This window comes from Ornithorhynchus anatinus, chromosome X1 (assembly GCF_004115215.2).
Source record: "Ornithorhynchus anatinus isolate Pmale09 chromosome X1, mOrnAna1.pri.v4, whole genome shotgun sequence".
NCBI classification, from domain to species: Eukaryota; Metazoa; Chordata; class Mammalia; order Monotremata; family Ornithorhynchidae; genus Ornithorhynchus; species Ornithorhynchus anatinus.
Genome location: NC_041749.1, coordinates 36,347,374 through 36,368,421, shown reverse-complemented (window position 1 = coordinate 36,368,421; position 21,048 = coordinate 36,347,374). Strand labels below are relative to the sequence as shown.

The 21,048-nt window shown below is 45.6% G+C and overlaps 1 protein-coding gene across 3 annotated transcripts in view; it reads right to left on the bottom strand.

Moving 5' to 3' along the window:
* The window catches only part of JAKMIP2 (janus kinase and microtubule interacting protein 2), a 122,377-nt gene that overhangs the window by 58,815 nt on the left and 42,514 nt on the right, over positions 1–21,048 (bottom strand). For all 3 annotated transcript variants that reach the window (XM_029052024.2, XM_001511452.5, XM_029052028.2), the window contains exons 3-7: positions 18,545–19,042; positions 7,331–7,540; positions 5,346–5,444; positions 3,927–4,073; positions 2,219–2,359 (exon numbers count right to left, since the gene is read on the bottom strand). In XM_029052024.2, the coding sequence (XP_028907857.1) occupies positions 2,219–2,359; positions 3,927–4,073; positions 5,346–5,444; positions 7,331–7,540; positions 18,545–19,042 (1,095 nt within the window). The remainder of the gene's footprint in view (positions 1–2,218; positions 2,360–3,926; positions 4,074–5,345; positions 5,445–7,330; positions 7,541–18,544; positions 19,043–21,048) is intronic.

The following is a 21,048-nucleotide window of genomic DNA, read 5'->3' as shown; positions in this document are numbered from 1 at the left end:
GGCCGCCAAAGGCAGGGAAAAATCGCCAGCCCCTCCCAATTCCATACACCGTCATCCCATTACGCTGAACGCTCACTCGGGATTCCGTGCGACGTCATTATTTTATGCTGCATGTACTGCGGTGTGATGGGATGATATCATGTGGAAGCCTGAGGGAACCCCAAATCTAGAACATTTCTCTGGCGGGTCCCTTGTCCCACCCCCCATTGCTTCAGCGCTATGCCCTTCTCCTCCCATGTCCCCGTGAGCACAGGTGGCACTTTTGCATCAGGCTGGGGATTTTTCAGATTTTTAACTGCATACCTTGCGTGTCATCTGAACCTGGCCCTGGTCACCCCATTGGGGAATTGATGGTTTTTTAATACCTGATTTTCTTCCAGCTTAGAAATGGCTCTCCAGGTTTTCTGTCCTAGTGGGGAAACTGCCAACAGGGCTACTTGAACTGAACACTCCCACAAGTCATCGACACACCCCGGGGAAGGGGCTCTGGGATGATGTAAACCCCTTTCAGGCAGGAATCAATAACCGAAAACTTCGCCAGGCAAGAGATTACAAGTCAATGTGATAAAGGCAGTGTGGAGATCTAATAGTACAGTGTTCTGCACACAGTAAAGCTCTCAATAAATACGATTGATCGATTGATTCATTAGTTCTTTTCTGCCCATGTTCAGGCCAGGAATGTGCTCAGGATTCCCGGGAAGGGTCAGAACACTATTCCCTCAGATAGGAGACAGTGTAGTCCCATGGAAAGAGTATATTCCTTAGAGTTAGGAGACTCAGGTTCTAATCCCAATCCTGCCACTGACTTGCTCTTTGACCTTTACCCTCTCTGGGCCTCAGTTTCTTCAGATGTAAAATAGAAATAAAATACGTACTCCCCCTACCTCTCAGACTCTGAACCCCATGTGGGACAAGGATTGGCTCCAAACTGATTTTCCTGTGCTTGGCACATAGTTCCATCAGGAATGCTGGACAAACCTCAACCCCAAGATTTCATAACCAAGAACCTGAGCTAAGAAAGTGATAATGATTTGTGCAGCCCTGCTCATTATGTAATGAATCGGTGATATTAACTGAATCCTTTCTGGGTGCAGGGCACTATGCCCAATGCTTAGAAGAGTGAAGTAATAAGAGTTGGTGTACATGATCCCTTCCCTTAAGGAACTTAGAGTGGAGAAGCAGCTAGGTGTAGTGGATAGAGCACAGGTCTGGGAATCAGAAGGTCATGGGTTCTAATCCCAGCTCTGTCACTTGTCTGCTGTGTGACCTTGAACAAGTCATTCACTTCTCTGTGCCTCAGTTCCCTCATCTGTAAAATGGGGATTGAGACCGTGAGCTCCACCTGGGAAAAGGACTGTGTCCAACCTGATTTGCTTGTGTCCACCCCAGCACTTAGTATAGTGCCTGGCACATAGTAAGCATTAAGCAAAATCCATAATTATTATTATATTATTATTATCTAACAAAGTGCTTGGCAAATACAATTAGATTAATATCATTATTATTATTATGAGAATAATCCATCAGATTCGTAAGCAAGGGTCACAGAAGGAAAAAAAGTTCCTACATAAATGAACATTCAAATGTGGGGAGTTACAAGCTAATAGAAATGATTATGGTATTTATTCAGCACTAATTATGTGCCAAACAACTGTACTGAACAGACACAATACCATCAGATCAGACAGAATCTCGGTTTCACAGGACTCACAGTCTGTGAGGGAAAATAAGTATTCAAACCCATATTATTGTTGAGGAAAGTGAGGTCCAGTACAGCAAAGTGACTTTCAGACATGGACACTGGCTAATGGCAGAGTCGGAACTAGAACTGAGATGGCCGATTCCCAGGCCTGTGCTTTTTCCACTGAGCCACAATCTTCTCTGATCAAGATACTTTTAGAGTTTTCGTCTACTTCCATTTTAACTCATCAGTTTCAGGGGCAGAAGTCCCGTTCTTTCCCAAGGCGTTTAGTCTAGCGGTGTCTAGTATAGAGCATTGTCAATAGTATTTGCTCAGGCATTATTGGCAGAAGAGTAGCAGTGTCAGTACTATTTATTGAGCACCCGCTTGGTTCAGTGCACTGTACTAGGGGTTGGGAAAGTACAGAATAAAGAAGTGACGTGTTCACTGCCCACAAGGAGTTTACACTCTGGTGGATGTTACAGATGAGGAGGGTGAAGATGATGATGAGGAGGATGATTCCAGTTTGAGACTTACCCGCGTTAATTCATCAATGATGTTCTGCTGTTCGATAACCTGTAGTTTTAAGAACTCTGTCTCTTGATCGTCATTAGCTTGATCTAAGTCATTTAGAGACTTCAATTTCTTCAGAGGTGGGTGTGATGCTATTTTGTCTCTCTGTGTAAGACCAAAAAGAATGAAAAGAAACACAGCTTTGAGATCTTAAAGCATGCCTGCTATGTATTAGTACTATGTACTGGGGAAGCAGCATGGCCTAGTGGAAAGAACACGGTCCTGGGAGTCGTAGGACCTGGGTTGTAATCCCAGCTCTGCCATTTACCTGCTGTGTGACTTCGGGCATGTCGCTTAACTTCTCTGTACCTCAGTTCCCTTACCTGCAAAATGGGGATTCAATAATTCCTCTCTCCTCTACTTGGACTGTGAGCCCCACGTGAGGACCTGATTATCTTGTATCAGTGCTTAGTATAGTGCTTGGCACATAGTAAATTCTTAACTATACCGGAATTATTACCATTAACATCAACCAGGCAGTAGTTCTGGGTGGATTCTTCTGGCCTGGAACTAGTCAAGGCTTTACTGGGTAATTTAGACCCCTTCAACTGCACTCACTGCTGCAGGAAGATGAGCCGATGGGAACTACCAGAAATCATCACGGGGAACAAGCACAGACCTGGTTAGGCAGAGTGCTTGCTGAGTTCCTGTCCACATGCTGCTCAGCTGGAAGCTCAAAAAGCAGATTCCCAAAGAGAGAGTCCCTGACCAAATCCTAGAGTGACGATCAATGGCACTGGAGTATACCAGATGCCCTTTTGCCAACCCGGAAGCAGCAGATGTGTGTTACATACAGAGGTGTCACGGGGACATGGGAAAAAGTAATTTGCAGAGGCTTATGACTCCTGGAGCCCACCATCTAGGTACCCCTGTCATCCTTCCTCACTCCAGAGTCAATGCTTTCTCCTCCCTGGACCCCCTAATAATAATAATAATAATTAATAATAACTGTAGTATTTGTCAAGCACTTACTATGTGCTAGGTACTATACTAAGCGCTGGGGTGTTTACAAGCAAATAGGGTTGGATACAGTCCCTGTCCCACGTGGGGCTCAGAGTCTCTATCCTGATTTTACAGATGTGGTAACTAAGGTACAGAGAAGGAAAGTGACTTGCCCGAGGTCACGAGCAGACAAGGGGCAAGGAGTCAGGATTAGAACCCATGACCTCTGACTCCCAGGCTCATGCTCTACCCACTACGCCATGCTGCTTCTCACCGGTGCCGTACACTCCAGTGCTGCTCCTGAGCTCTAGAAGTTGACGTGGAAGGAAGCCGGGCACTGGAAATAAAAATGCAGATGTCCCCGGGCCATATCAGTCACCAAACAGGGGACAGATTGGCTAAAACTGGACTGTCTGATTTCAAACTGGGCAAATGGCCACCCTGCCCACTCTGCTGACCTGCCCCACTAAAAGCCTTACTCAGGGCACAGTTGGGATCTAATTTCCTTTGGAGTTCTCCCATGCATTTTCTGCAGCATCTGTGGGCACTTAAGTGGAGATTCTCACCACACTGCCAATTTAGGAACTCCATGCACGTTAGCCAAAAGGTCCCTTCTGAGCTCTAATCCGGGAAATGGAAATCTCTCTGAAGTATGCATTTATTCCCTCTGACCAATGAAGGACCACAATGAGGAGAGCGGGTGTCCACAGGTTGGCTCTCGGATACGAACCATTTCCGAGTTTTCCTTAGCGAGGGCTTTCAGCTTCTCTTCCGTGCGCTGTAAAGCCTGTGTGAGCTCGTCGGTTCTCCGGGTGAGGCACTTGTTCCTTTCCAGGAGAGGCTTGCATTGTTTCTCAGTTTCTCGGACACGTTTTAGCTGAGAATATATGACAGTTTTGAGAGAAAAAAACACACTGTCCTCTCCTTTCCTCTGTGCCAAACCCTATGCCCCAGGGAGTGAAGAGGAAGCACTTCAGGGGGACTATATTGGGAAGAATTCCTAGCAGTCACTAGGCCTTCCCAACCCAGGGTTACCTGGGCACCAGAGGGAAAGATGGTTCACTTTAAATTCCTAGGTAGGGATATGAGGTTGGCAGGCAGGCTTCAAAGAGCTAATTTGACAGAAAGACCTGATTTTCAACCTTTCCTGTCCTGCTCAGAAGCGCTTGGGTCTTGCCCGGCCCAAAAAACTATAGGTGAATATCACGGTTGCACCCCAATAACTGGAGGAAATAGGGGCAGTGGTTCTTTATCACCCTTAGGGCACTGGCTCCAAAACCAGGCAGAATGATGATGGTTCGGTCTCTTCTAAGCCAAACAAAGGTCAGAGAGCACTCCTCTTAATGGCCAAGTCTTGAAGGGCATTTATGTTTGGATAAACAGAGGTTTTAGCAAGCGAGCTTTGCAGAGTCTTTCAAAACTTTGGCTTCTCTGCTGTCTGACAGCAAGCCTGCTGAGATGGGGAGGCTTCTCAGCAGTCACCTCCAACAGCAGAGAGGTATTTCTGCAAACCCTGATTCCCAGAATAGAATACGAAGATTTCTCTTTTCAATGTCCATCACCCCTTTGAGTTCTGAAAAATGACGAGGAGATGAGCTCAGAAGTCTACACAACAGTATCCTTTAAATAATGCATCTGATTATCTGCAATACAAATTATTGTTGTTCTCAATAGACGAACCAGCTGGTTATTAAGCTTCTTCTTGAATTATTTAGTCTCTCTAGAGCCTAGTTTTAGAGAACTGCACCTAAAGAAAGAAATGGAGCAGGATTCCTCCTGGCTGCTGTTTTCATCCTGGACACACGGCTTCGAAAAATGCAATCTTGGCCGGCATATGGTAGAACTGCGTGGACTCCCTGTCCTCTCAGTGATTTCAAGGAGGTGACCAGAGAGGGAGAAAATGAAGGGCCTTTCTTTCCCCTTCCCCTCATCTCCTTCCCCTCCTCATCACCCTTCCCCTCCTTCACTTAGGGCCCTGTTGGTCCTATATCCTGGGAAGCTGGGGCTTTTTGATTTGGAGGCTTTGTAATTGGACATAGAATCTTACATGATCTCAGAAACGTTGTTGGGTCTCTTGAGATCAAGCTAAGACAGTCTGAAATGATAAGGCTTGGGAAAGAAGCCCTGATAAGCCCTGATTGACACCCACCAATTCGTTCCTTTCGTCCCCAAGCAGCGTGTTCCTGTCCTCAAGTTTCCGTATAGTGGCGTTCAACTCGGCCATCCTCTTCTGATTCCTTCGTAAATCCTGAAATTGGAAAAAATGAAATGCTTTCTCTTTGGAAAATGCTGAATTATCTCTCTGGAAAAGGAATCCATTTAGAGATCTCTTGGCCTGGTGGTCTTCTCTTCTTCCAGGTGGGGGGCAGGCCCCAAGGCTCGGGGGACCAGAAGGAAGACCACCCTGCTCACCCTCCTGCCTGTCATCCTCAACCACAGTTCTCCCCTGCTGCCAATCTCAGGTCAGGATGAGCCACCCATGACATATTCAAATAATAATAACAATAATTTCTAATAATAACTGGGAATTTGTTAAGTGCATACTATGTGTCAAATACTGTACTAAGTGCTGGGTACAAACACATTAATTAGGTCAGACACAGTCCCTGTTCTCCATGGGGCCCAAAGTCTAGTGAGCCCCGTGGTCCTAATAATCATGGTGATATCTGTTAACCACTTACTATGGGCCAAGCAATTTGATAAACCCTGGGCTGATACAATATAAGCAGATTGGGCAAACGCCCTGTCCCACATGGGGCTCACAGTCTAAGGAAGAGGGAGAATAGGTATTTACTCCCCCATTTTACAGGTAAGACCACCTGTAACTCTGGATAACTTCAATGACTTGCCCAACGGCAGACAAAAGGTGGATCTGGGGTTAGAACCCAGATCTTCTGACTCCCAAGGTTTTTCCACTAGGCCCATGCAAAGGGTTGTGTGGCACATTGTACAGGAAATGGAGCCAAACGGCACATAGGCTTAGGCATGCAGGGTTCCTCACCGGGTGGATATTAAACAATTGCTGTTAATGGATGGATATTCTTCTGAAAATCAATATTCAGGATAAACATGATAGCATCTTGAGTTTAAATGTGATCGTGTAATGATGGAGTTGAAACATGTTTCGATGTGCTGATGTAATAATGAAGTTAAAGTGAGATAATAATACCTTGTATTTACCAAAATCTTTCCTCCTAATAGTAAGGGTAGGGTTATTGCTGAAAAATGGGGGATAGGGCAGGATTTTTACTTTCAGGTTCCTCAAGGTGTTTGTATCTCTATCTCGCCCCCATTGGGGCGATGTCTCTGAACATCTCTGCCTGCCTAGGTTTCTCAGTGTCTCTGACAGTCTCACACTCTGATGCTTCCCCCATAGTCTGAGCCTACCGGTCTCCTTCTGTGCTTAAAACAAGAGTGAGTCACAAGATAAAGGTTGAAGCCTAGCAGGTAAGGAAACAAAGGGAAAGGTTGAGAAAGGAGTAGCTAGAAGGAAGGTGATCTAAGGTGGGAGACAAATCGCCAAACTCCCAAGAAGGGTGAGGAAAGGTGAATGGGAGGTTGAATTGTTTTCCCATTCTGAGCTTTCAGATTTTGGCAGACTTGCTCACCTACCCCGCCTGGAAAATGTGAGGTGCCATAAATCACCACCTGAATAATAGGTTTTATATTTACCGCATACTCATTTACATCTTGTAGGATATTAAACATTTTGGAAAGTGGAGGTTGAATACCAACATGCAATACTCATTTCCAGCATGTCACTTTTAAAGTCACTGCATTATTCATGACATCTTAGTGAATAGCTCCAAATAGGAAGGATAGAGCATTGGAGTCAGAAGGACCTGGGTTCTAATCCCAGCTCCGCTACTTGTCTGCTGTACGACCTTGGGCAAGTCACCTCACTTCTCTATGCCTCAGTTCCCTCAAAGGTCAAATGGGGATGAAGACTGTGAGCCCCGTGTGGGACATGGACTGTGTCCAACCTGAATAGTTGTATCTGCCCCAGAGCTTAGCATGGTGTCTGGCACATGGTAAGCACTTAACAGATACCATTAAAAAAAAGGAACAAGAACACTTCACAGGCAGAGCGACAGACTGGGCCTGAAGATTTTCCTTCTGTGACATCAGACTTACCGGGCTGCTGCAGTGCTCGGAGCCATCTCCTGCCCTTCCCGGGATCTCCCGCTTGGGACTACTCATGTTGCACTCGGCTTCCTTGACCAGGAAGAGCTGTTCGTCCAGAGCTTCCTTCTGCAGCTGGAGTTTCTGCACATAGCCCGTTTGAGTTTCCAGTTCTTTCTCCAGGGAGAAGATGATCCTATCCTTTGCCTTGATTTCATCCATCTGAAAGGAACAATACCCAGGTGCAATTAGTGTCCTGATTCATAAGAGGGCTGTTTTGCCAATCAATCAATCAAAGGTATTAATTGAACACCCACTGTATTCAGAGTAATAATAATAATGTTGGTATTTGTTAAGTGCTTACTATGTGCCGAGCACTGTTCTAAGCACTGGGGTAGATACAGGGTAATCAGGTTGTCTCGCATGAGGCTCACAGTCTTAATCCCCATTTTACAGATGAGGGAACTGAGGCACGGAGAAGTTAAGTGACTTACCCAAAATCACACAGCTGGCAGGTGGCAGAGCCAGGATTAGAACCCATGACCTCTGACTCCTAAGCCCGTGCTCTTTCCACTGAGCCATGCTGTTTCAATAGAGTTGATAGAGATGATCCCTGCTCAGAGATGATTCCTCCCACAAAGACCTTACAGTCCAGAGCCTGCTGCATTTCTGATGTTAAGAATCCAGTGCTTGGCACAGAGTAAGCTCTCAAAAAATATGACAGTGAATGAATGATTTCTGGAGCAGTGGCGAGGAGAGGCAGGGGCTGCTTAGGAAGAGAATCAGCTGAATGAGGATGGTGGCTGGAGCCAGGAGAAGATCCCAGGCAGGAGATCAGAAGAAGCTGAAGGCTTTTTGCTGATGCCATTGATAGGAGAAGTGTGTGGGAGCCTCGACTGGAAAAATGGCAGGTTCAAGGAGCTGAAAGTGGCTTTGAGGTCGGCTCAGCTGCAGCAGTCAGTGGGTTGGCCAGTCAATGAGAGGCAATTAGGTTGAATGACTTAGGGACAGACATAGACATCACTCTATAGACAATGGGTCCCTTAGCTTTTTGAGTGTGACTGCCTCTGCTATTCATATCTTTTTTTTTAAATGGTATTTATTAAGCGCTTACTCTGTACCAGGCCCTGGAATAAGTGCTGGGGTTGGATACAAGCTGATCGGGTTGGACACAGTTGCTGTCCCATATAGGGTTCACAATTTTAATCCCCATTTTATAGATGAGGGAACTGAGGCACAGAGAAGTGTAATGACCGGCCCAAGGTCACACACAGCAGACAAGTGGCAGAGCGAGGATTGTTTGTTCATTCATTCATTCATTCATTCGATTGTATTTATTGAGTGCTTACTATGTGCAGAGCTAAGCGCTTGGGAGAGTACAATACAACAAAAAGCAGACACAGTCCCTGCCCACAGCGAGCTTACCCAGGCCCTTCTGACTCCCAGGCCTGTGCTTTAGCTGGACCCTACCAGACCCAAGAGTTTCCAGAGTGGGGCCGAAAAGACCCAGAATGGTGACTTGCAGTCCAGTGAGCTCTTTCAAGCCTTTCAATCAGTCGATCAAAGGAGTGTACTGAGTGACACCTGAATCCTAAGCTCCTTCTCGAGACTGTCAGCTCACTGTGGGCAGGGAATGTGTCTCATATTGTTGTATTGTACTCTACTGAGTGTTTAATACAGTTCTCTGCACACAATAAGCGCTCAGTAAATATGATTGACTACACCGGATCCCCCAAACCACCTCTCCAGGACCCCCACCGGTTCTCCTCGGTGTCCCCACAGAGTGTCCATCCCGACCTGTCCTGCATCACAATACTGGGAAGGAGAAAAGCATCTGCAGCCTGGCACTGCCTCCAGAAAACCTTGGGAAAGCTGTGGCTGAGCTTCAGCATTCACAGTGGCCACAGTCTTCAGCCATGAAATTCCCATCTATATTCTTACCCACTGCTTTGTACAACGCCCTGTGTGCAGTAAACTCTTAATAAATATAATTACTACTCTATTCTTGGCTACGTTGTCCCCTCCTGCCTTACCTCTCTGCTTTCCTACTACAACCCAGTCCTTACTCTGCTCTTCTCATGCCGATTTACTCACTGTACCTCAATCTTATCTATCTTGCCACCAGCCCCTAACCTACATCCTGCCTCTGGCCTGGAACTCCCTCCCTCTCCATATCCAACAGGTGATCACTCTCCCCACCTTCAAAGCTTCCCCGATTAAGCCCTCATTTCCTCTTCTCCCACTCCCTTCTGCATTGCCCTTTCACTTGGAATTGCACCCTTTACTCACTCCTCCCTCAGCCTCACAGCACTTGTACATATCCAAAATTTAATGTGTTTATGTTAATGTGTCTTCTCCTCTAGACTGTCAGCTCTTTGTGGATTAGGAACCTGTCTACCAACTCTATTTATTGTACTCTCTCAAGCACTTCAGTACAGTGCTCTACGCATAGTAAGCGCTCAATAAATCCGATTGATCGTTTGAGATTACTTCCCAGGACTCGGTACAGTGATTTGCTCACAGAAGCAGCTTAGAAAATACTACTGACTGACCCCAGAAAGGCAAGAGTCGGCCCATAGTAGATGGGGGCCTAGGAAGTAGTTTGAGCAAGACAACCTCCGCAGCAAAATGCAGGATTTGCTTCCCTCGCTTTATAAACTGGCCATTAGCAACATGGTATATTTCAGGGCTCATCTGAGGAGGAAGCACGTGCCAAGTCGGTGTCAGTATCCATGGTGGCAGTTTCAGGTTCTGAGCTGGCACAACCCTGGACCTTGTCCCCCCAAACCCCCCCCCCCAAGGAGTCTGATTCTCTCCCCCTACCCCGGGTGCTCCTGATTCAGATGAGGTAATAATAATGTTGGTATTTGTTAAGCGCTTACTATGTGCTGAGCACTGTTCTCAGGTACAGGTAAGTAGGTTGTCCCACATGAGGCTCACAGTCTTAATCCCCATTTTACAGATGAGGGAACTGAAGCACCGAGAAGTGAAGTGACTTGTCCAAAGTCACACAGCTGACAAATGGCGGAGCTGGGATTAGAACCCATGACCTCTGACTCCTAAGCCCGTGCTCTTTCCACTGAGCCACGCTGCTTCTCAACAGGCCCTAAGAACTGCCACATGGAAATGGAAGCGGTCGCTAATGGAGGCAGTCACTAATACCTTGGCAGGATGACTTTATGTACTACCCTCTGTCTCCCCTTTCCCTGCCCCTCTAGGAACTGCTACCCCCTAAGATAGGCAATGCAAAGACCTTTGGGCCAGATACTATTTTTCCACTGCTCTCTTGGAAATCCTGCCTTACTTTGCCAGCTGGGTGACCTTGGGAAAGTCACTTAACTTCTCTGAGTCTCAGTTTCCTCATCCATAAAACGGGGGTTAAGATTGTGAGCCCCATGAGGGACAGGGACTGTGTCTAATCCAATATACTTGTATTCATCCCAGTGCTAAGAACAGTGCCTAGCCCACAGTAAGCACTTAACCACAATTATTATTAGTACTAGTATGGTATTTGTTAAGTGCTTACTATGTTCCAGACACTGTACTAAACACTGGGGTGGATCCAAGCAAGTCAGGTTGGACGCAGCCCCTGTACCACGTGGGGCTCACAGGCTCAATCCCCATTTTACAGATGAGGTAACTGAGGCACAGAGAAGTGAAGTGACTTGCTCAAGGTCACACAGCAGACAAGTGGCAGAGCTGTAGCAGTACTACTACTACTATTAATAATCCAACTTCTAGAATATGTTATTCCACTGAATGTTCTGAGTTTAATTTACCTGAATTTGTTAGTATATTCTTAATCCAGGGTATGAGATGTCAGCTGAGTATTTGAAGAAAACAAATGTGGCTTGATAGGAGGCCTCTCACTGTCCTCTAGACTGTAAGCTCAGTGTGGACAGGGAACATGCCTGCTAATTCTGTTGTACTGGGCTCTCCCAAGCACTTAATATGGTGCTCTGCACTTAGTACGTGCTCAATAAATACCAGTGATTGATTGGCAGAGATATAGTCGCTTAGCGTGCCCCAACCGGAACTCCCACTTAGCGGACTGGGAAACTAGAGTGCATGATCAGTTTATTTTACCCCCTCCTGAGGCATCTGCCAAAAATAAAAAATATCTGTACAGGTCTCTCTTCAGATTTTCCTGTCTTCCATGTTTGAAGCTGACACTACCTACTTCAAAGATCTCCAACTGATTAATGAGGCATGGTATTCCCTTCCAGAAATCATGCTATCTTTTCCTCAACAAGTTGTGTTTTCCTTTAGAGCTTGCAGAGGTTAAACTTAAATGCATACGCTACCATTTTTTAAAGGAACAGAGATGAGATTTACTTTTTATAATTCTTAGGACTATTTCTGGAATCCTTATTGATGGGGAATACATTGACAATCTACCAGTCTTTTCTATATAGAGGTCATTTGTAATGATAGGCAACATATCTTCCTTAGGAATTCTGTAGTTTCCCAGCCAAAAGTTCCTTTAGAAATAGATTACATCCAGGGCCAGTAATTTGTCAGTTTTCCAACTTGATCAGACCCATCCTGGGCTGAGACAGTAATTTGATCAAATCGCTCTGATCAGTCTGCTTCCAAAAACAGTTTGACTGCAGGTATACCCCCAATATCTTCCTAGTAAAGACCAAATAAAACTATTGATTGAAGTCTCTCAACTATCTTCTTTACATCCCAGCTGCATCTTTTACAAAAGGCTCATCGAGAATCCCCACCGGTTCCATAGCTGGCTACCTGCTCTTGATCTATTTGAAGAATTTTTCATTACTAGCTTCGGCATCCCTGGGAAAGGAATCTTCAATCCACTTTTTGATCGCAACTGTTACCCTGTTTGAATCTGATTGGCCACTATTTATAGTCTTCCCTGTTCTCCTCTCTTGAGGAATATCCCATTTTTGAAAGGATGACCTTGGCCTTCTGATAACTTCTTCTATTCTTCCAGAAAACCACAGAGCGTTCCTGTTCTGCTACCTGATATATTTATTCCACAGCCCACATCTTACCTGGATCTCCAAAATGGCATTTTAGTAACCGTCTTCAGATTTCTAGTAGGTTACATATTTTTTGAAGAATTTCTTTCACATTTCCTAATTGAGGTTAATGGTTTTCCAATGTTCCTTTTTTAAAAAATTTAAAATATCTTTGCTTTGGGCTTCTTTGCCCTTCCTCACCAGTAAAAATGTGAAATTTGGATGAATTGTGTGTGATCACTATTGCAGACATATATACCTCCCGCACCAGCTCCTGCCACTACTTAAATATTAAATCCAGTACATTATCTTTCCTTAGGGGTCTTAGGACTAGTTGTTCTAGGAAACAGGCTTTTACTGTATCCCAAAATGCTGCCTCCACTTTTCTGCTCATGATGAACTACTGAGTCCATCTGTCTGGCGGTTAATCAAAGTCCCCCACTCTTACTGCATGTTGGTTGAAGAGTTTCCCTAACTTCATCTAACATTTCCTCCTCCCAATCACAAGATAATCGTCAATATTTTTGTTTAGAAAGTTTGAAAATTCTATCTAAAGGGATTCCATAGTAATCCTCTGATCCTGTAGGACCTTTGTTCTTATTGCTTATGTTCTACCTCACGTAGAGTGCCATAATCCAGGCTGGGCACTCATCCCTGTCCTTCTTATAAAGTTTACAACCTGGCAGCCTAATTCCTATTTGTTGTCCCTCCTCTACCAGGTCTCTAGGAAGGCAGTTCTCACCTTCTCACTCGTTTCTCACTCGTGGTCACACATTCCAATTCATCCATGATAGTTCTCAGGTTTTTAGCATTCATGTAAAAACATTTGTGTATTTTGGCTTGGCTTTTTTTTTTTTGCTGGTTTCCACCTCTGTCAGTTTCCCTAATTGATGAAGAGTTCACTTTTCCCTCTCCGATTTTTCACTTGCCCCATTTGATTTCTCCAGACCCCTCAGCCCTCCTACTACCTCAAGCCACTACCTCCTTTCTGTGGGTTGTGTCAATCTAGACCCTGTGCTCTTCTGCACTCACTAGTTTTCCCCCAGTCTCTACCTGAAAAAACTGCAGCTAGGAGATTTGTAAAGAAGCAGCGTGGCCTAGTGGAAAAGGCCCAAGACTGGGAGTTGGAGGACCTGGGTTCTGATCCCACTCTGTCACTTGCCTGCGGTTGGATTTGGGAAAATTGTTTAACTTCTCTGGGCCTCAGTTTCCTCATCTGTAAAATGGGCATAAATACCACCTCATCTCCCCACTACCTAGACTGTGAGTTCCTTGTGGGACAGGATTGTGACCAACCTAATTGTCTCGTACTGATCCAGCTCTCTTAATATGGTGCCTGTTACATAGTAAGTGCTTAACAAAAACCACTGTTGTTATCATTATTATTATTATTATCCGCAGCTTAGTATCCTGGTAGGTCAGGTGGAGCTCATCTCTCTTGTACAAGTTTCACCTGTCCTTAAGTGCCCCTTCCTGTTCCTAACCAATTATTCCAGACCCTCCCCCTCCACCATCCTCTCCTCGGTGCAGTGAGACTCTGGAGCTCTGCCTGGTTTTTGGACCCTGGGGGTGGAACTGACAGCGTTCAGAAAACACTACCTCCAAAGTGCCCCAGCGATGCTTCGGGCAGCTCCCATCTCCCAGTTCCCAGCTTCAGGTCTGAGAGCGGAGTTCAGGGATTATATCCTGCAAGTGTTTCTGGGAATTGTATACCGAAGTTAAAGTCTAAGGGGAATCTTTTTTTTTTCTAACCTGCAAGTGTTTCTGGAAATTGTTTTCCCAAGTTCTAGTTCAAGGGGACCTTTTTTTTAATGGTTTTGGTAAGGACTTACTGTGTGCTAGTCACTGTACTGAGCACTGGGGTAGATACAAGCTAATCAGACTGGACATAGCCCATCCCCAACATCCCATAATACGGTGTCTTGCACCTAATAAGCTCTTAACAAATAATAATAGTTATTATTATTATGGAGCTTACAGTCTTAATCCCCATTTTGCAGAAGAGGTTACTGCTGCACAGAGAAGTTAAGTGATCGCTTCAGCTGTAAATAACTCCTGCCCCCCCCCCCGAGAAACCTTTTGTATGCACTTCTTAATATGTCACATTAAGCAGGCACAAGAGTTAAAGGAGGAGCAAGGGATATTGCCCAACCCACCAGTACTACAGTCAATTCCTCCATGCAGTTTATCAGTAACAAAGTCTCAGCCCCGAGGTCCATTCGTCATTCCCAATGGGTAGCTTCATCACTGATTGCTCCAAACATCTTGACATATCTAAGACTTCAATTCCTAGAAATACTTGCTTCCAGTGCCCTGGGCAGGGTACCTGAAAAGTCTGAGTTTCTCGTACTATTCTGGCCAATATACGACACAAGGTGAACTGATTTAACACTAATCCAACTCCAGCGCTTACCCTAACCTTTAGCTCTAATAACATTTTATCACAATTCAGATTGCGGGTGCATTGATTTATGTGTATGTGTATTTTTTTCTTGGATTCTAATTTTGTATTCAATTACTTATTCTGTGTTTTCACCTTGCATATTTTAACTATTTCCTCTTGTATCCTCCTGCACACAGTCTTTGTAAATAATCTTTGCCTGCCACCCCCCCACACTGGACTGTGACCTTCTTGAGCAAAGGGGATACGGGCATTTCTTCTGCTGTAGTGTAAACTCAATGTGGGAAGGGAACGAGTCTTCCAATTCTTTCATGCTGTGCTTTCCCAAATGCTTTCTACAGTGCTCTGCATACAGTGAACGTGTGATCGATTAGTACTGTGTTTTACACTCAGTGGGCACTTAATAAATATGATTGATTTTTTAGAAAATCAACATTTAGGACTTGTTTAAGATTCAATCGGGGCATGTCATTCCCCTATTCTAAAACACTTCCCCAGCCCCACAGCTGATGACACCCGATGGAAAATAGCATATGGAAAACTGAAATTCCCAGCCTTTTCCAAATGAAATGATCTTCTCCAGAGACTTCAAAACTGCTGCAGAAATTAAAACAGTTTCAACTGGGATCTTAATGCTCAGACATCTGCAAAGGCTCTTTCTCAACATATGGCAGACTGAGGAACCGCCACAAGACTTCAAAGGAGCTACTGTAGTATCTTCGAGAAGAAAGGCAAGAGAGGAGTGACTGCGGAAATTATGGAGGAACCTCACAGCTCTCCATAGCCAGCCAAATTCTAGTCTGGACAGGCTACTGAAAAGGTTCATTGTCTATATCCTGGCTATTTAACCCACTCAGATCACGCCACACGAATTCCTCACCCCCGCCACCTCCCTACACAGACATAGAACACACCTAAAGACCTGGTGTATATGTGCACGCAAACAAACACACGTACACTCTGAGCTTTCACTGACATTCACTTTCTCAAGAGACAGCAGGGATAGTCAGAAACATTGCACGTTTTTTAGTTAAATAGTAATAATTGAGGTACTTGTTAAGCACTTGTAAATAATAATAATAATAATAATTTTGGTTTTTGTTAAGCGCTGTATATATATGCCAAGCATTGGACTAAGTGCTGGTGTAGATACAAGATAGTTAGGTCCCACATGGGGCTCACAGTCTAAGTAGGAGGGAGAACAGGTGTTGAATCCCCATTTTGCAGATGAGGGATGTGAGGTACAGAGAAGTTAAGTGATTTGCCCAAGGTAACACAGCAGACAAGTGGCCGAGCTGGGATTAGAACACACGGCCTCTGACTCCTAGGCCATGCTGCCTCCCATATGTGGCTTATTATGTGCCAAACACTGTACTAAGTGCTGATCCCACACGAGGCTTACAGTCTAAGTAGGAGGGAGGAAATGGATCGAATCCCCATTTTGCAGATGAGGGAACTGAGGCTCAAAGAAGTTAAATGATTTGCCCAAGATCACATAGCAGATAGTGGCAGAGCCAGGATTAAAACCCCAGTCCTCTAACTCCCATGCCTGAGCTCTTTTCCACGAGGCCATGCTGCTTCAGTTTTGTTTTATGCTTTATGGGGGTTGTCTTTGTTTCAACCATAGTTAAAATTACTGCCTGTTTCTACCGCACAATACAGCCTAAGTAGCTTGGTCCTCATCGCCAATAATCAATGTCATTCAATCAATGGTAGTAATTGAGCTCTTACTCTGTGCAGAGCATTGTACTGGACATTTGGGAGAGTAAAATACAGTTAATAAACGTGATCCTCGTCCTCCTGGACTTCATAAACTTGTGAAGGAGACAGACACTAAAATAACTTACAAGACAAAAGCAGCCGAGTTCAAAGATATGTAATATTAGTGCTTCAGTGAGGTGGTGGGGAGAAAGAGTGAGTATTCAAGTGCTTGGATGACAGGGAAGTGCTCAAGTGGTCATCAGAGAGGAACTAGGGCAGGGCCATGAGATTTAATCGGGGAAAGCCTTCTGGAAGAGACCTTATTTCAGAAGGACTTTGAAGAGGGGAAGAGAAATGCTGTCAGATGTGAAGGGGGTGGGATTCCAGGCTGGAGGGAGGATGTGAGCAAAGGTCAGCAGGGAGAGAGATGAGAACGAAGCTCAGAGAGTAGGTAGTAATAATAGTAATGTTGGTATTTGTTAAGTGCTTACTATATGCAGAGCACTGTTCTAAGCGCTGCGGTAGATACAGGGTCATCAGGTTGTCCCACGCGAGGCTCACCATCTTAATGAGCATTTTACAGATGAGGTAAATGAGGCACAGAGAAGTGAAGTGACTTGCCCACAGTCGCACAGCTGACAAGTGACCGTAAGCCCGTCAAAGGGCAGGGACCGTCTCTATCTGTTGCCAATGTGTACATTCCAAGCGCTTAGTGCAGTGCTCTGCCCATAGTAAGCGCTCAATAAATCCTACTGAATGAATGAATGAAAGTGGCAGAGCCGGGATTCAAACCCATGACCTCTGATCCCAGGCCCGGGCTCTTTCCACTGAGCCACGCTGCTTCTCATAAGCGGGTAGCCTTGAGGGGAGTGGAGTGTGCAAGCTGGAGTTTTGTGGGAGAGGAGTAAGGATAAGTAGTTCTAGCAAGAAGAAAAAGGCAGCACCTATAGGGGAGATAACGTGAATACTACGTTTTGAAGTAGAACATTGATACTTGTCCCTGTCCCCCAATAGTTATGTAAATATTCTTATACTCTACTATTTCTCCTATCTATAATTTATTTCAGTGAGAAGTAGCACTGCCTGGTGGAAAGAGCACGGGCCTGGGATTTAGAGGACCTGGCTTCTTATCTCTGCTCTGTTACTTGCGCGGTGTAACCTTGGGCGAGTCCATTTCTCTAAGTCTCAGTTTCCTCATCTGTAAAATGGGGATTAAATTCTACTTCCTCCTACCTAGACTGTAAGGCCCATGTGGGACACCTGTGTCCAATCCAATCATCTTGTATCTGCCCCACTGCTTAGTACAAGGCTTGGCACATAGTAAGCACTTAACATGAAAAGGCCATCTCCCCCTAGGTTATAAAGCCCTTGTGGGCAGGGACTGTGCCTACCCACTGTTTTATTGTATAATCCCAAGTGCTTAGTACAGGGCTCTGCAGACCATAAGGGGGCATTAAATAGCAATGATTGATCGATTGATGTGGGACTAACGGTGTTTGCTCTTAAAGAGCTTCAAATCTTCAGTTCCAGGGCCCCCCCAAAACCCACTACACCTGCCATAGTCACTTGGCCATGTGTACTCTTTGCCCCATGGTGACTTAGCTAAGTATTTTCTTTGAAAACACATTTGTAGACTGTAAGCTTATTGTGGGCAGGGAATTTATCTACCAACTCTGCACTCAGTAAGTGCTCAATAAATAACATTGACTGATTAAGTACTTAATATGTGCCAAGCATTGCACTAGGCACTGGGGTAAATACAAGATATCCAGGCCGGACACAGTCCCTATCCCACATGGGGCTAACGGTCTAAGTAGGAGGGAGGGCAGGCATTGAATTCCCCATTGTAACAGATGAGGAAACTGAGGTACAAAGAAGTGACTTGCCCAAGTTCACCCAGACACGTGGCAGAACCGGGATTAGAGTCCAGGTTCTCTGACTCCCAGGCTCATCCTCTTTCCACTAGGCCATGCTGTTCCACACGGCCAATCACCCCTTGTGGAAACACTTGTTTGCTGCTGAGAGGAACGGTTCCCCTTCATCATCATCATCATCATCATCAATGGTATTTATTGAACGCTTACAGTGTGCGCATGGGAGAGTCCTCTTCCTCCCCCCAACATCCCCCAGTTTACTCACCAGCCTGCGAATGTCCCTCTCGCACTCCCACTTGATCTTCGAGATGGCCTCCTGATGGGACTGGTGCTCGCTCCGGAGATCCCCTGCCTTGATCTTATCGGCCTGGATCATGTTATTCAGCGCCTCGTCCACCTGCTTCTTGGCGGATTTCAGCTCCGTGATTTCCTGTAAAAGCTTAAGGCGCTCAGAGTCAAACAGTTTCCTGGCCTCTTCCCGGGCCTCAATGGTCAGCGCCGTCCTGACTTTGTCGCCGCTCCCGTCCCTCTGAGCGAGCAGGGCCGACTTGAGCCGCTGGATCTCCCCGTCTCTGACTTTGACCGTCCGAGACATTTCCTGCTCGTGCTGTTTGATCAGGTTCTCCCGCGTGGCCTGCAGCTCCTTCATCTTTTCCTCGTGGAGTTTGGCCTTCAGCTCCGTCACCAGGACCGTGTGCTTACGCTGCTCCAGCTCACGGATCCGCTTCGTCTCTTGCGTTTTCTCTCTTTCGAGTTTTGCTACCTGGAAGCCAGAAAGACATGGGAAATTCAGACGGAAAGAAGCTCACCTTTACCGGGAAGTGGGAGGGTCTACGTGGCCTGCTGGTGGATCCCTTAGAGAAAGTGACCAGCTCCCTGTAACGCTGTGGGTCCAGGGCTGTGGCTCTCTGGAGTGTCTTTGTGTTTTGAGGAAATCATAATGATAATAATGATGGTGATATTCGTTAAGCACTTAGTAAGCGCTGAGATGGATACAAGCAAATACAGTCTCAATCCCCATTTTACAGATGAGGTATGTGAGGCCCGGAGAAGTGAAGTGACTTGCCCAAGGTCACACAGCAGACAGGTGGTGGAGCCGGGAAACAAAGCCTGGACCTGCATGGGCCTGAGGGCTGTGGGGGTTGAAGAAAATTTTGCAACACGAAATTTCATTTGGCTTCAAATTTGCATGGGACAAGGAACCACGAGGTACCCACCTCTGGGAATATTCATCTTTATTTGAAATAATTATAATTTTTGAAATTGTATTTTTTTTAGTGCTTACTATGTGCCAGACACTCTCCTAAGCACTGGGGTAGAACAAGATAATCGGTTTGGGTACAGTCCCTATCCCACAGGGAGCTCACAGTCTTTACCCCCGTTTTAGATGAGGGAAATGAAGCCCAGAGAAGTGAAGTGACTTGCCCAAGGTCACACAACAGACAAGTGGAGGAGTCGGAATTAGAATCCAGGACCTTGACCCCCAGGCTCATTTTTTATCCACTAGACCTCGCTGTTCTGTGCCAAGCACTGTGCTAAGTGCTAGGATAGATATTAGATTCCATTATTGCCTGTTTACTTGTTTTGTTGTGTATATATCTATAATTCTATATATATTGATGCCTGTTTACTTGTTTTGATGTCTGTTTCCCCCCTTCTAGACTGTAAGACCGGTTTGGGCAGGGATTTTCTCTCTCTGTTGCTGAATTGTACTTTCCAAGCACTTAATACAGTGCTCTGCACACAGTAAGCACTCTGGCATTTGTTAAGCGCTTACTATGTGCAGAGCACTGTTCTAAGCGCTGGGGTAGACACAGGGGAATCAGGTTGTCCCACGTGGGGCTCACAGTCTTCATCCCCATTTTACAGATGAGGTCACTGAGGCACAGAGAAGTGAAGCGACTTGCCCACAGTCACACAGCTGGGAAGTGGCAGAGCGGGAATTTGAACTCATGACCTCTGACTCCAAAGCCCGGGCTCTTTCCACTGAGCCACGCTGCTTCTCTGAATAAATGAATTCAGACCTTTGTGGACATTTCCTCTTGCAGATTGGGGGAATGTTCGGATCTGTGAGCATCTGATGTCTGCATCCCTGCCTGACAAACCGCAAATCAGAATTTTCCTCCCTCCTCCAGCCTTTACCCCTTACTCCATCATTTCTTGCCACAAAATCCCCCAGGAGAAGGATGTGTAACAGGCATTTCTTGAGCTCTCTCTTGGTGCAGTGCGCTATAGTAGGAGCTTGGGAAGAACAAAACAATCTACTAGCTGGTGAATGACATTTCTGCTTCAGCAATGAGCACAGAGGCAAAGAGCTTTTCTTGGGCCAGGTGTGTGGGTGTTGGAGTGAAAACGGTTTCTATTTTCATCACGGCTGATCCCAAATTAGCACCCGCTAATGGAGAGAAGTCACATATGAGTGTATTAGTAATCAGAGCTAGGAAAGACCTGATCCCCCTCCCCCTTCTTGGTGTCTATCATGGAACTGCCTCGGCCTATCTTGATTTCCAGCTGGGCACCGTTCTCTCCCCCAAAATGAAGCTATGTGGAGGTCCACAAACAGCTTTTAACTTGAAATTCTGCTCTTCCGGCCACAGCACCCTATTGATTTTGTTTATATTTTCTGTATTTGTCTGTTTCGTGTTTTAATCTTTCACCATTCCTGATGTGTCTGGCTCCAGTCCCTTCTCTCCACTTAAGAGTCAATCAATCCCCACTTACTGTTTGCGGACACCTTACTAAGAGCCGGGGAGAGTACAATACCCCAGA